At 38.9% G+C, this 15,851-nt stretch overlaps 1 protein-coding gene across 1 annotated transcript; it reads right to left on the bottom strand.

The window, feature by feature from the left end:
• Positions 1-111: 111 nt before the first annotated feature.
• Positions 112-5,920, bottom strand: LOC103990860 (TORTIFOLIA1-like protein 4). The gene is made up of 5 exons (XM_009410143.3): positions 4,738-5,920; positions 4,529-4,640; positions 3,866-4,386; positions 818-1,274; positions 112-540 (listed from the first exon to the last, which is right to left on the bottom strand). Exons 1-4 carry the CDS (start codon positions 5,566-5,568, stop codon positions 843-845), a joined length of 1,896 nt encoding a protein of 631 aa, XP_009408418.2. The 5' UTR covers positions 5,569-5,920; the 3' UTR covers positions 112-540; positions 818-842.
• Positions 5,921-15,851: the final 9,931 nt, after the last annotated feature.

Below are 15,851 nucleotides of genomic sequence, written 5' to 3'. Positions count from 1 at the left end.
AGAAACAGAATAAGTCACCACATTAGGAACTGATCCTGCAATATTGGTGTTCTGAAGGTTTTATTACCACCACAGTTGAGGAATCTTAGCCTGCAGGAATAGTAAATGACATTTCATGTATTCCACTTCAGGCTGAAAGGATCAATATTTTATTTTGTAGGGAAACACAAACCAATACCAACTCATAGTTTGCAGTATATACAAGATCGCGTCACAGTTTGTTCTTAGCTTGTTCAACAGAAGTGCTGATGGCTTCTGTCGCAGCGAAAAGAGTCGGGTGGAGTGTGTAATTTGAGGGGACCAAATAACCTGGTTCATAGGATACAACAAAGAAGTGTATTATAAATTCTGCAAGATATTGGATTCTAGCAAACCAGTCCTGTCTCAATCTCCTCATGGGAGATTCATTTCTCGGCAAAAGGTCTTCATGATATCTCCCAGCCAGAGTAGTGAGAAGAAACTTGAGAGTAATTATCTCCATAATCTACCTTCTACCAAATTCCGTATATATCAATTCCCTCACACATCATATACAGATTCCTGAATTTATAAGAACACAGGAAACCATTAGTAATCATTCGAGGATGAAGTCAAAGGAAAAACGATATTGAAGAAATGGATTATGATCGTAAGCTGATGTGAAAAAGCTACTCTCTGTTTAGCTTGGACAAGAAATTGCATTATGGGAAGTTAATGCCATAACTACCTAAATGCAATTTCGTACCTGACTAAAAGCACATGTCTGAACTTGCATACATACTCATGCAGAAAATACAAAAAGAATTTTACGAATGAAAGGGTGATAGTTAGCATCTACCTAATATCTTGTGATGCCAATTTTGCTACTTGTGTCGATATGCATGGGTAATTGCATTCTCATGAGTCGCACTCTTTAGCATTTTAATTGGGGTAGCTTCTGGACTCGCGCTTGACTGAGGAATAATCTCTGCTAATGGATTGACAACAAGTCCACCTTGGACTCCGAGCCTCCGCTTATCCCACTTGTGGGAACCTCTAGTTTCCATCTCAGTTAGGTTCTGTAATTCTGAAGTGGAGAACCTAGAGGAACTTCTGCCTTCAGTCCTCCTCCAAAATTTTGCGCATAAGAATTCAGCACCGGGTAATCTGCAGCATGTATTTGCTGCAGAGTCATTATTTGCAATCCTTCCTGCAGATAATGCCAAATTACGGGAAATCTCATCCAGTGCCATCTCGAGGCCATGGACTCTTGTTTCCAGAGAATGGAGTCCATTTTGGGAGTTGCCAATGAATTTCTGCAAGATGAAAACATCCTTTAGAATTGTTGTCTTAGAAAAAATGGAATTCCTTGATTGCAGAAGAACAATAAATATGCCAAAGTAGCATAAAACACAACAGACAGTGGTTAGCAAAAATACAGGATATCTTTAAGCGCCAAGGACTAAAAATGAAGCAAGAAAAACATGGCATACGAAGAATGAAAGCTGAATGCTTACTCAACCTTCTGTAGATATTTATCATACTCAACACTGGCAAGTATAATCTTCACCATGATGCCATCATTCTAGTGTTACAGCCATGAGTGACAAAAAACTCAGCCCTACGCTGGTACGAATTCATGGCATTTAACCTCTTATCAGTGTATATCATCAGTCAGCTATGACCTACATTAAATAAAACTGTATTGGTAGTTTTCTAATTCTTATCAGCATCATAGTGTAATACCATCTATTCTGCTATATTTTCTCATCCAGACATCGACCAATAAAAAACATCTACGGTCATGATTTATCTTGTTACTTATAAGCAATACTGGTGAAATGTTTAACTGCAAGGAGAGAAATTGGTTGATTACCCTTGTTATTATTTTTTTCTTTCTTGAAATGTTTAATGCAAGTCTTTCATAGGGTTATTATTCAAACGAATTTCAAGTAGGTAGAGGGTAAATTGGATAAAATAGAAATTGAGGAAATCAAAGCGATAAATGTAACTGCAACAAATTACATAAACGTCATCTTTGGTTGGAGTATATATTAAGATATAAATTATTTTACCCCTTTGGAGGATTATTTTGACCCAGACTTTCCAAAATGAACTAGCTTTATTGAATTAAAATAGCCAGCCTAGCTTTGCAGCATTTGACAGATTAAACTAAAAGTCTTAAACCCAAATACAAGCTTAGCCAAAAAGATGAAGAGACTACATGGATGAGGAAGATCTGCATGCTTATATTTTAGACCACAAGCATAAGATATCACATTGAGTACCAAAACTCGATTTGAAAAACCTGCCTCTTAGTATTTTTTAACACATCTTAATCTCCAATCATCTTATTATGTATTTGTTTAACTAAGATAGTGGTACTCCAAGATTTAAATGTAATCCATAAATTGATTAGCCAACAGACTACTTGATTCATCATAGCTAAGGCAAAAATTGAACATGATTGGTCCTAAGCTAAGGTTAACAAATTGTAGAGTTAAAATTGTGTACCTTTATCATACTAGCCCTACTTTTCAGTAAACTGTCCTGATCACAACAAAATACTAAATCCCAGATGATGCTTTTTCTAGATCGTGAATTTGACTCTTTATCAATATATTGTTCATAAGAAAATAAGACATGCTCTTGAATTTCTTTAAATTCATTTAGTACCAGGCAATAGGGAAAATTTATAGATTGTGATCTGCTTTCTTATATATCACAAGCAAACTCCAAATAATTCTGCTAACTTCAGTCGTCATGAAACTGGCAGTTTTTACAGTAAAGATTAGCTTGCAGCTTAATGTATTAACATCTAAAACATTAACAAAGAGTTTATGAATCTGAACCTATGCTTTTTTAGGAGTTTCCTGCAAAACCTGTATTGAGTAGTAGAACTAAGCTAGATAATAAAGTCATCCTACATGACTACGGAGTTTATAAGAACACTTAAATAGCTTATTTAGACTTGGAGCAACCAGACTCCATTGAGTTTGTTCAATGAGGATAAATCCCTACTCTTCATGTAAAATCAAATAAATACTACCTACCAATGATTAGTTCATCTGTGATATTTGTGAATAGAGTTCCTTTACGTTAGGAAAAAGTCCATCTGTCGGAAAGATTTCTAACCAACTGTTTCAGGCATCAAGGTTCTTGAACACCATTAATTGTCAAGTTCTCTTACGACACCACAGAATCCACCCTTTTCAATTTTGTTTCCATTATGAAGTGGTGCACGTCTTTGGAAATACATGTTTCTGAAAATTCACACTGATGATGCATACCTTCGGTAGCCAGAAAATTTACAAGTTCACAATAAATCCACATCAAAACTTTTTTGGAATCCTGGCATGCTGAACTCGTGTGTATGTATGTGCCGTATATGTGCATCTATGTATATGTACACGTGTATGACATGTTAGATTAAGATGGGACTGCTTTGAGTGGCCAACAAAAGGCGATGCCACAATGATTTAGATAATGAATTTTTTGACAAATTATTCACAACATTCTTATGTTATTGATAATTTACAAGAAATAATAGTATTTGAAATGTGTGATTCATATTTATCAAGAGAAGTGATGTTAATAATACAACTAGGCATCAAAAGGAAAGAAAATCAATCAGTAGCATATTTTGACTGCTACCCATTTTATCTTCACCAAGAACAGACCACTTGAATGCACAACAATAGAGCACACATATTTAAGTTCTGATTAGCAACGAATAATGGGGTTTTACTTAAATACCAGAAAGGCAAACCTATGCTGCTAATCGTACTCATTGGAATATACATGGACATGCAAACTGATAAACTCGCAGCAACAACACTCAGACTAACAAATATAAGAAGACATCCTAATTGAGAGGAAAACGATTTCGCATATGAAAGTGAGCTACCTGGAGAAGTTCTAATAGATTGGACTGTTGGTTCTCAATTTGAACCAACTGCATCCGAATCAAAGATAGATCACTATCCTTGTGCCCGGCATTTAGTTCATCATCTTTAGTGTTAGCCCCCACAGTTGATTCCAAGCTCCCAGTCTCCTGAAGTGGAACCATACGTGATGCTGATTTGAACCCAGCTAACTTATTCCCCGTGTCCTCATGGTTCCTCTCAAACAGCATCCGCCGTGTTTCTAACCTGGATCTGATATTGCCCTCTGATCCTCCATGTTCACGAATGTTATGAAGCTTTTCATCGTTCACAACTTCTCCTGGAGCACCGGCAATAGAGATTTCCACCCTCCAATTAGAGGGCCTTCGTTCATCCTTGTGGAACAAAGGTGGAGACAATTTCTTGTTCCTGATTGAAGGAACATTCTTTCTCGGTGTTGGGATCGGTAAGGCAGCAGGCGGAGGTGACCTGCTCGAAGAGAATCTTTTTGCAGACGGTATTGAACCAGAGCCGAGAGAAGCAGCTGGAATTGGAAGTACACAACCAACGATTAAAAACCTCTGTTGGGATTTCGCATAGACCGGATTGAAGCAATATCAACAAAAAAGGTTGAAATTTTTGGCCTTGAATTGATCTATAAAAGAGACAAGGGGCTGATTCATTACCTTTGGGAGAAGGTTTGGGCTGCGACTGAGCACTGAGATTGCTTTCAGGGACTTCAGGAATATCCTTCCAAACATCCAGCATCCGAGTCATTGAATCTCTGACAATTTTCACCTGCATTTCAAGAATCGATCATAATTTAGGTGAATCAAGAGAGACACAAGGCACCAAATTTAGCAGCAGTCTCAGACAAGCGATCTTTGCTCCCGACCTTATCGAACTTCCTCGATTCGAACGAAGAGAGGCAGGACGACCTGAATCCGGTCAACAGATCCTTCTCTCTGATGGCAAGAACGGAGAGTGACTCGGCGGCCGCCTTCCTCGAGGCCCAGTCGTCGCATGCGAGGGACTCCACGAGACAGGGGACGAGCAGCGCGAGGAGAGGGGCCGTCCCGGCGCCACCGGCACCGGCGGCGCTGCCTAGAAGGGATAGCAGGGATGACTTAGCCTTAAACGCGTTGCTCCTCAGGAGCTTCACTAGACGGGGGAGGAGCCGCTGGAGGTGGTAGGCGAGATCGGGGTCCAAGGCGGTGGCCGCGGCGGTGTCGATGGCGGCGGCGAGGGAGAGGGCAGCGGCGATCTGAGCGCACTGGTCCTGCTCGTGAAGGAGGGCGTCAGTGAGGGGGCGGAGGAGGACGGCGACGAGGGCGGGCGGGTGTGCGGCGGCCATGGAGCGGACGGCGTCGACGCAGGCGGCGCGGACGGAGGAGTCCGGGTCGCGAAGCCGCCGGAGGGCGGCGGCTAGCATGCGGGGGAGGTGGGGAGCGACGGCGGCGGGAGGGTGGGAGTGGGAGAGGAGTGACAGTAGGCGGAGGGAGTGACGCCGGAGCGGCGTCTTGTCGGTCGGCCGCGCGTCAGCGATGGCGGAGAGGAATGGCGGGAAGGCGTCGGCCGTGAGCTCCCTCGCTATGGCGTCAAGCTCGGTGGCGGCCATGGCCTCCGTGTCACGGTCCGACAGCTTCATCATGCAGCGGTTGACACGCTGCCTCACCCCCTCCTCATTGCTGCCACCCTGCTGCTGCTGCAGAGCTTTGGAAGCCATTCTCGAACTTCTGCGGCTGCCGGTGTTGTCTGTTCTCGATATCTTTTGGCTCTATGGATATATACCAACGAAATGCTCCTCTTCACATTGTTGCCTTGTGCAATGCATGATGGTATGATGATGATGCAGGAAGGAGAAAGAGTAAGAAGGAAGAGTCTTGCATTGCTAGGGGGTTGAGGGAGTGGGAAAAGAGAGGAGGGTGAGTTGGGAAGCTGTGGGGATAGAGAGAGAGAGAGAGAGCTCTGGTTGAACTACTAGAGAGCAGAAAAAGGGATATGGTGGTTGAGAGGGTGGGGAATGGCGAGATTTATTGAGCAAGGAAGAAGAACTACCTGTATGATGATGAATGGAGAGGAACAGATCTCAGCTGTCTAAAGCCACTGTTGTGTTCTTTTTTTCCCTACCTTTCTGTATCTTTTAATTATTTGTTTAATCCTCCTGGATCTGCGTCAACTTACTGCTACTCCATTAGTGCATTGCATGCATTGGAGGGAGCACATGTGAGGCATGTGATGAGGGAGTTTAATCCGAATCTAAGGGCCTCCAACAAAGACCTTCGTATTATATCCGAGAATACATTACATTGCCCTCTTCTCTATGGAGCCGACGGCGGCCATGGATTGCACTGGTCGTTCTATTAGTTAGATACATCAGTATCTCGACAGTTAATGTAGCGTTTCCATGTGAAGTTGTGCATTGTGCTGTATGGTGATAATCCACATTGTGTGTCGTTGACCAGCAGAGAAGTGGAATCAAGCACACATGATAACCACATGGATTGGATTGCATGAATCTTATTTACCTAACAGTCCCGAAGACTCTCAGGAAAGTTCGTTTACCGGTGAACGAACGGTCATTACATGCGAAGCAAATCAAATCAAATCAAATCCAATCCAATTGAATGGTAGAAAGCATTAATCCCCATGAAATCCATCAGAGGAGAGTGATACGGCTACGGTTGGTGAGCTGCCCGTGGGACGAAGAAACCAAACCAAGCAGGCAAAAGTGGGAGACTTGAATTCAACGGGGACGGCGGACTTTTGTTGCTTTCCCCTACCGTGTCCCGACCGACGCATCTGCCCTTCCTTCTCACCCCACACCTCCGTTTCACCTGCTTCCAAATCCAGAGATACCAAATTACCCTTGTGCAGTCCCTTTCTGTGTCGCCACCCATGCATGCCCACCACGGACTCATATGTGCCTACTCTTCCGTCTCCACCGCCTCAGCTTCGCCATGAATGCAGAAGCTCCAAAGACTTCACTGCCAAATTTATCGTCCGAGGGTCGATCGGATAAATGCCGGGACACAAAATAAAGAGGCTATACGGCGTAGCCGAGAGGCTAAATGTGGCAGATTCCACGGCGTATTGTCTGTGAATCTATTTATGGTGGAGTAATGGCAGCAGGTGCATGCCCAGTCGTTAATCCTCTATCTTAATGATACCGTCCGGAGTTGGTCAGGGGGGGTAAAGGAGATGTATCCCCACATCTCTCGCTACGCAACAATGCAAGCACGAGATCATGTGATGGATCTTGGAGTGGCTTTGGAGGAATGGAACATTACAAGATAGTACACAACAATGCACCCATCCTTTGTCGCTGATGTATCGATCGAGTATAGATTTCATTGTGAACAGTATACGGGACTACGCTGCGACAGCTATAACATCATTCTCCAACAATATGTTTCCATAATTGAGAGCGAGCTTAGGATTCTTTCTTTCACGAGGAAGCTGCTCTGTAACAAAAGTACGCATGAAATAATTGGACATGAATATAATAGATTATTAAAAAAAATGATGAGAAAAATAATGACAAAAGATAATCCACTTACGAGTAAAACAACTACAGTGGATGATTGAGATTTTAGGTGAGAGAGATCGATGATTCTGAGTGGGAAATCCATATCAGCGAGTGTCTTTCTCATTCATCAGGACACATCAACCCTAAAGAACGATTTGTCAGGTGAGGTAGGTTATCAAAGCTCAAAAAGTTATATTATTTCCTTTTTTGAGGTAGAAGAACCTCGAAGACGATCCTCATGCTGGGGCATTCTTTCCTTCTCCTTTATGGGGTGTCTCCATCTTTTCACCGAGATGCTTCAGCCTTTGTCCTTCCATACCTGTATTTTAAATTATAATTTTTGTATTTTAATTTGTAATAATGGTTTACCCTCCATGAGAGGGACTAAAGAGAGAGGCAAATGGAAGAAAGAGAGGAGAAGAAAAGAGACTTGTGCTTGCTCAAGAGATAGATACATCGAGTCAATTATATAAGTCCAGAGTTTAATTGCTACAAAACCCTAAAATAATCAGTCTTTGTTGCTATTATCCTTCTTGGTCAACTGCTGTTGAGTGGGCTGATCGGTCAATGGTTCTTAAAGTAGATAACCTCATCTGATGGTTGGTGTTCTATCCTATCATATCTTAATTTAGCTCGCTTGCAATTTGAGGATTTCTCAATAGAGGAGTTCTTCTTTTTCTTTTGCTAAAATGATGTCAAAGCTTAAGCACTAATAGAGCTGTAGGCAAAGGTCGATGCATACTTTTCCTCGATTCCTCAAGTAGTTGAGTTGCTCATGATCAAGAGATGAAAACTCAACTTCCAGTGGGAAGCAAATGTATAAAAGAATTCTCTTATATATGTTGTCAAATATATATCGAATGGTGACAACATATTCTCAGCCAAAATTCATCTTTATTTTTAACGAAAAATAAAGATAAGCTTTACGCCTACCATTCATCTCACCCAAACCTACCGACATCCTACCTTCGCTAAAGCTGATGCATCATGTTTAGCTTGCATGCTATTGAAGGTTGACCTTTTGCCTCTCGAGCTCCTTGTCATCCTGTGAACTTACTTGGCTGCAAACGGAAGCCACACACCATACTGTCTGCATCTCTCAGTCACTGATGTTGTAGGCTTGACGAAATGACACACACAGATAACTTGATGAAGGAATCAGAAAACTAGTTTATGGGTCCAAAGAAATCATCGATCCATTCGTCGGGTAAATGATCTGCGATGCATGAAGAAGCCAAAACACAAGACTTGGGATAGATGAATACGGTATTACCGCCGCTCGACAAGCAACAAAACATGATAAGCTTCTAACACACACACAGCAATAGAAAGTCGAGCCCTTATGATCACTCGCATGCGTCCAACAATGAACAGTGAGTCGAGTTCTACGAACAACGAATTAATGTGTCGGCATGGCATGTGACAGACTCCACATGCACCTACAATGGACTGATGGAGAATGTCTCGGAACTGCTCCCACACGCATCTTATTAGGTCTCTGTCGAACAAGAGGACGACAGTGTGGCCATGATAGCAGCTGCAGGCACCTCTGCATCCGAACCTGAAAATGGATATACATTGCTGAATCTATCATGCATCTGGCAGCACTAGTATATTCTCGTAGATGAATAATCTACCTACATTATAATCCAGCATGAAGATGGAGAAGGCTGTGGAGCAGTGAACACAGCGGCTCATGACATGTCGGCGGGATGATGATGCCAAGCGGTAGGTGATGGCCATGGAGGAATACGAGGGATCTCTCAATAATAATATTACTCACATGGAGTGTGGGGCAATCATATGGGGGGTTCCCATGTGCTATTATATGGTCCCTATTCATTACATGTTGTTATCGCTAGTATTATTATTGCTCTCATGCATCATTAGCAACCAAGTTTGTTCGCTAGTGTGGTTGATCATAAAAATATCATTTTTCTTGCTATTTAGGTGCCATCCACATGTGACTTGCTTTTCCTGTACGATGAATTATAGTTTAAAACCCAAAATTTCATAAAAATAAATTTTAGTTTTCGTAAAAACTATAATAATGAAAACATCCTATTAAGGTAATCAATCTCATGTCCATATTATTTGGTTTTGTTGTTTGATTTATTGAAAGAAGATAATAAAATCACATCAGTACCAAATCCTCACTGATTCATGTGGTTTGGGTAGGTCTGATTGATTTATAGTCGCCTTCATCCGAAAGCAAAAGTCAATTACCCTTTTTTTTGTCCATCTACTGTACTCCTCACAATGTGTTGGGTAGCAACGTTTGTTTCTTCACCCATAGATAGGTCGTCGATGTCTACCAAAAATATAAATGCATTCTTTGACTATTTAACACGATTAGTGTGTTGGAAAATGACATGCCAAAATTATAGTGGAGTCATTAATCGGGTCTCGATCGATCGAGAAACATACATGCATGAAACCAACGAGTCTCTCCCACTCAATTTCATGGTGTAATTTACCACACGTAACCTGCAATTTCAGTGTGATGCAAGACTAGCTAATGTGTATCCATCGAATGAAGATAGCTAGATTTCAACTTGTCTCGAGATAATGATTGTGTCTTACATCTTAAAACAATTCTCATCTCTTACGCATTTTCTACATTTGTTTAGTCCTCTACTCATAATTCAATTTATTTGAAATTATTCCAAAAGTCTCGTATGAATTCTACACTAGATTGTGATTCGTGTTTAATTTATTTGTAATTATTCATGATTTTATAAAAAAAAAAAAAAGGTTGTTTTAATTTTTCGGAAGATATTCATGTATTCATTTTTCTCAAATAATGTTTTTATTTTTTGTAATTCCATAAATATCTCTCACATTGTTCATCGCCTTCTACCACACTGACCACTAGGTCCTCCTCATGTATCATGATCATCAACTTCAACAATTGGGAAGACGACGATACATAGTTTTCTGTCTCTCCTCCCCCACATGACCCACTATGTCACGTGTTGCCCATGAGAACCCACTTGTACTCTGTCCCCTTAAGCACCATTATCGCTTCCGTCGTTGAAGACTTCTACCCCACGATTATCGCCAAGCACCTCCCCACCATATCCACCATAGCCCTCATGGCCTCCTCCTTCCTCTCACATGCTAGTGCCACTCGTAGCCTCACCCAATCGACTAGCGACAATAGGCTGTACTCCATTTGTCTAGGAAACATGGAGGGTAGATTGTTGTTCTCATCATCTTTGACAAAAGCAGTAAACAAAAGCGCATGAGTAAATGCAATAGAGAGTGAGCGAGCATCAATGCCTTCACGCTTGATTCCTAAGTGTGCTAAGGCTAAAAGTGATCAATGGTGGATACTAAGAAGAAAAAAAAACCCATCGCTATCCCCCTTGTCTAATTCACAACTAGTGAGGCGAAGGCAACACAAATTCATGGTGAGGTAGAGATAGCCGCATCGATGCGATGGAGGACAATAAGGGATATTTATGGAATTACAATAAATAGAGCATACCATGTGGGCGGGGAGTAGGTAACGGGGTGAAAGTGAACGACAACGAAGAGGGACATTTAAGGGATTACAAAAAATAAAGTGCACCATTTGAGAAAAACTAAAAATAGGGATACCTTTCAATAAATTAGATTATTATTTATAACCCATTTTTTGTTATTTACAACCTCATCTTAAGGATTTTAAACATTCCCAAGTTATCCCTTTGTAAATAAATGTATATGCCCTCAATTTATAACCTAATTCTAATAAAATCTTTTCAATCCTAATCTACAATTCTTTTTCTTTTTCTTTTTTAATTCTTTTTTTTCTTCTCCTCCTCCTCTTTATTATTAGAGGTGATGTAAAACGATAAAAAAAAAGATAGATGATGAAATGAGATGAACTTATGATCGAAGAGGAGGTGAGAAATAGTTTTTGATGTTTGTTATAATGATTTAATATTTTTCAGGTTATGTAGCAGCCTAAAAGATATAATATTCTAGGTCAATTGTATTAACCTAAAGATATCATGTTTTGAGCCTTTATAAATTGCATAGTAGGGTATAGTAGGGTGCACCGGTGGAAGCTATCAGGGAGGGAAAATAAAAAAAAAGGAGAAAACTAAAAAATAAAATTAGAAGCGATCGAACTTGAACCCGATCGGGTCTAACCAGTTCAAGTCGGTTCAGAGGGTTCACTAATTAATTTAGGTTGATTCAAGCTAGGTTGAGATGATTTCTGATAGATCATAGTTGGATTTGAATATATTGATTTCGGTTCAAATTATATTTAAATGATTCTAAATCATTTAAAACTCGTTAAACTCGAATTAGGCTAATTTGGCTCTCCTTGGGGCCAATCTTAAGGCTAGTGGGCTCGGTACCATTCTTTTTTTTAATTTGATGAATTTTAATTTTTTTATTAATTGCTATATAATAAAATTTGTGATTGACTTATCATTGATCAAGGTTGATATTATAATATATTTTTTATTCCATGACGAGCGATCCAAATTGAAAGCAGATATGGATCCATCACCATGTCACGCATGTAATATATAAAGCATTGTCTTTTATTTTTGGCATATACATAAATATCTCCTTTAAGTGTATACATGGATAGAAGACATTACCAATGAATAAATGAATGATTGTGATAGATAGATATATACATTTGTTACCCTGTCAATATCAGATATAGTATTGTAATTTTTTAAAATATTAATAAATTATCAGACGTGATGATTAAACTATTCATTCATTATTAGGAGAAGTCTCCCCACTATGTTTTCTTTTGGTAAGAAAATATAGAGTATATCGTATAGATGTACAGAGTATAGAGAATGTATCTTTATCCATTAATAAAAGTGGATGTTTGACCTTTATGATTATATATATTATGTGGATGTCATTTGATAATTTTGTGTGTTTAAGTTATATTGTATGAGATCAATGCACAGTGATTTCATTTATTGCATAATGATTGCTTTCATGAAATAATTTGGAATGATAATCGAGTTCTTACTTTCATTTTCATGAATAATTGATTTATATAATTTTATGATTATTCATGGCATAAGAAATTTAAATATAAAATAATTAAATATATTTCCCTCATATCGAAGCTTGCCTTTATGATTTTGAGGTCATAGGGAGATTCCTGCTTAGTATGATCGTTGAAATATTTTATTTACTCATTTTTCACGTGGTAAAATAGGAGTTAGGTTCTAGAGCTTGCCTATAAAGGAAAAGGAAAAATGTTTTTTGTCTGTGCCACTTGCTTCTACATGAAAAACAGAACGAATTCCTATAAAAAATAACTTCTATTTTTAAAAAAATTTCAATTAGCATCCCAAGTTTAAAAAAATTCCTGCACGATGCTACTTTTTTTGTTAAATGATCATATTACTCATATTAGCCATTATCTTGCCCAACATCTTCGTCCTCGTTAGACCTCGTGATTCTCGTCGAACCCATCATTATAGTCGCAAACCTCGCTAGCCCCCGTCAATTCTACCCTTACTTCCTTGCCCTTGTTGTTCTCACACACGACACAAGTGATCATTGGCTTCAATCATCATAACTCCTCTCCCCTTATCCTCGCTGGACTCCCTGTCTCCGCAGCCATAGCCCCCTCTGCTTGTGCCTCCATCGCTGGCTATTTATGCCACAGGCAAGGATGGTCAGAGTGAGGTGCATTGGGGTAAGTCTAGTGAGGCATAAGGAAGAAAAGTTAGGGCAACAAGGGACAATGATCGCTTGTGCTACGGGCGAGAATAACAAGGACGAGACATAGAAGCAAGGGTGGGTTCAACAAGGGTTAATGCGGTTCGTAGAAATAGGGGCGATGTAAGGAGCTGAGGGTAGTGAAGTAGAGTGAAGGCGACGATGGGTTCGATAGAAGCATGGGTAAAATGATCTTTTCACGCAAGAAAGGACAATATACGAAAATTTATCAAAACTAGGGACTTTTTTTTTAGAATTCGCCTTACAAAATATGAAATTCTTCTTCCAATAGTACTTTTTTTTTTTTTTTTTTGCTTTATCCAATATCATAATCTATTTAAAGCCTATAACCCTCCTCGATCAAACGCTTCCTTCTACTATGCATATCACTCGAAGTCCTAAATCAATAGGATGTCCGCCGGTTGCGACACTTGCAGGAGATCGACATTCTCGTCTCCTTCGGAAGCGATCGCGACGGCCATCATGACCACGTCGGCCGTCGCCACGGCCATTGGTACTTGGGTGTTGCTGTGGCGCTCGATCGATCGTGAGGCAGAGGGAACCAAGATGCAGATCCTAGCAGTAACATCAGTGGTTTGGGCTGCCATATCCACGCTCATGTTGCTTGCTGTTGTTCTTCTGCTCGTCTACGACTCTTGTCTGGTATTCGAATCGATGGCAATGGTTCGTCGACGTCCGAGAGAAGATAGAGCATCGAATGATGAGGAAGCTGTTGCCCTTGACATCCATGGGGAGGAGAGGAGGAGACGGTAACATTACTCTCTCAAGTGAAACAAACATGCATCCAAAGATTAGATTTTTCTTTCCTTTTTTCCACACTTGAAAGTCAAACTTCACTTGCTGTATCATAAATAAATACATCTGTTATATACAAAAAGATTTGGTGATTGAGCAAAATGTAGCATTTTCTTCATGTAATATATTAGATATATCAATAAGTATATGTCACGTATTAAAAATCAAAATTCTAACCGTAGGTAGGAGTATATGATTTGAGCTCAGGGCCTTATGATGAAGTATCAAAGTCTTTTACTAGCTAAACCGGCTGACACATTAAAAAATACATTAGATGATGTTTCGAACCCTCAATAGTAAATTATGATCCTAAATTATGAACCCTAAAAAAATGCTATTATTTAAGTTATGATCCTAAACCCTATCACAATTGATTTTGATCCATTTTCAATAGCAATGTCCCATTTAACATGAATAGGTTGCTAGGCATATATCTCCACTCCCCCTTAAATTCGACAAGTTTAGGGAGATGTGCGAGTAAGAAATAGTTTGATAAAATAGATTGTTAACTTAAAGACAAATATGATTAAAATTGCAAAACAATATAAATGAACTAACCATTTCGCAATTCAAACAGAAAAAACTAACACATTTTTCGAAAGATACACACACTTATAATTCGATATAATGGGAATTAGGAAAATAACTAAGTACACCCATCAAGAGTTTATTTTACAAAATTTAGAAACTAATTAAAACCGTGAAGAATTATTGTTTTAAATTAAAATGTTAACTTAAATCATATATTTAACAAAAAAAATAGAATTCTAAAAATCAAATAAAAATAAAGTTAATGTAACACATATGAAACTACAATAGTATATTCTTAGTCGAGATTGGAAAAAACAGCGACTAATATACTTACTACTGTGGTGCAAAGTCAAAATGTTGAAGGATCCTTGGAACAAATGTAGAGGCCAAGAGGGTGTGTACCTGCGTCAACTAAAGTTCACTACACGGTGACGAAGAAGACATGAAGGAGCAAACGAACATCCATAGAGTTGGAAGGATTTTTATCGTTGTTTGTTCTTGCCAACCAATGCGTGCATTGGATAGTCTTAACTCACTTTGTTTGCGCAATAGGAATGGGTATGAATCAAACATTTTGAATGCTTTAGTTTAATTTATTGATCAACTTGTAAGTGATCTGTTGATTGTGAGCTAACTAATGATAATACCAACCTATTTAAATTTATAACCTATTGTTGATTTTTTTTTTTAAAGGTATATCGAATTTGAGAATCAAATTCCTTAAGGATAGAAATGCAATCACCTTAATTTTTTTTTCTTAACTAAAATATTATTTTTATATTTTCTCTTATAACGAATTCTATTTCAGCAACTAATACCTATTTCCTATTTTGAATATTCGAATAGGAATATAACCTAACTTAATTATTTTTTAATTTAAAATAAAAATAAAAATTAATTCTTACCTTATTTGAAATCATTCTCGGCCTCTATATAAAATGGTTGGATTCCTATCTTTTTTGTATCTTGATAAAATTTGAGCGAAGAATTAGTGGAGGTCATTAGCTCCAAGTATGTTCTCCTACATTTTCTTTCATTTAAATACTAAAATATTTTATTCATACATTAAGTTTTTAATACTTCATGATATATATATATATATATATATATATATATATATATATATATATATATATATATATATATAGGTGTAAGCATTTCACGCTCTACCTCTCCCAATTCAACACACTAATCTCCTCTTTTTTTATCTTCTTGTTGACTTCCTCATTTTCCTCCTGTGATAATGGAGTGAGAAGGTTTGCTTTTTCATCTAACTATACTTTTTCGACCTCTTCAATATTTTTGCTATTGTCAGCCTCATCGCCTCCCTAGTATACATCCTTAGCTTTTTTGACATTGCCTTCATCCAAGTGTCTTCTCATCCTATAATGATAGCAAATTCCTCTACTCTGGTGTGCCCCATCCTCACCCTCACCCTC

This window comes from Musa acuminata, chromosome BXJ1-7 (genome assembly GCF_036884655.1).
Source record: "Musa acuminata AAA Group cultivar baxijiao chromosome BXJ1-7, Cavendish_Baxijiao_AAA, whole genome shotgun sequence".
In the NCBI taxonomy this organism is placed as follows: domain Eukaryota; kingdom Viridiplantae; phylum Streptophyta; class Magnoliopsida; order Zingiberales; family Musaceae; genus Musa; species Musa acuminata.
The sequence above is the reverse complement of the archived record's forward strand: the minus strand, read 5'-3'. Positions and strand labels throughout refer to the sequence as shown.

Excerpts from the sequence above, each read along its gene's own strand:
- LOC103990860 (XM_009410143.3), bottom strand. The coding sequence starts at position 5,568 with ATGGCTTCCAAAGCTCTGCAGCAGCAGCAGGGTGGCAGCAATGAGGAG. Across the intron at positions 4,641-4,737 it reads AATCGAGGAAGTTCGATAAG|GTGAAAATTGTCAGAGATTC; the intron begins GTCGGGAGCAAA and ends CTTGAAATGCAG. Across the intron at positions 4,387-4,528 it reads GCCCAAACCTTCTCCCAAAG|CTGCTTCTCTCGGCTCTGGT; the intron begins GTAATGAATCAG and ends TTCCAATTCCAG.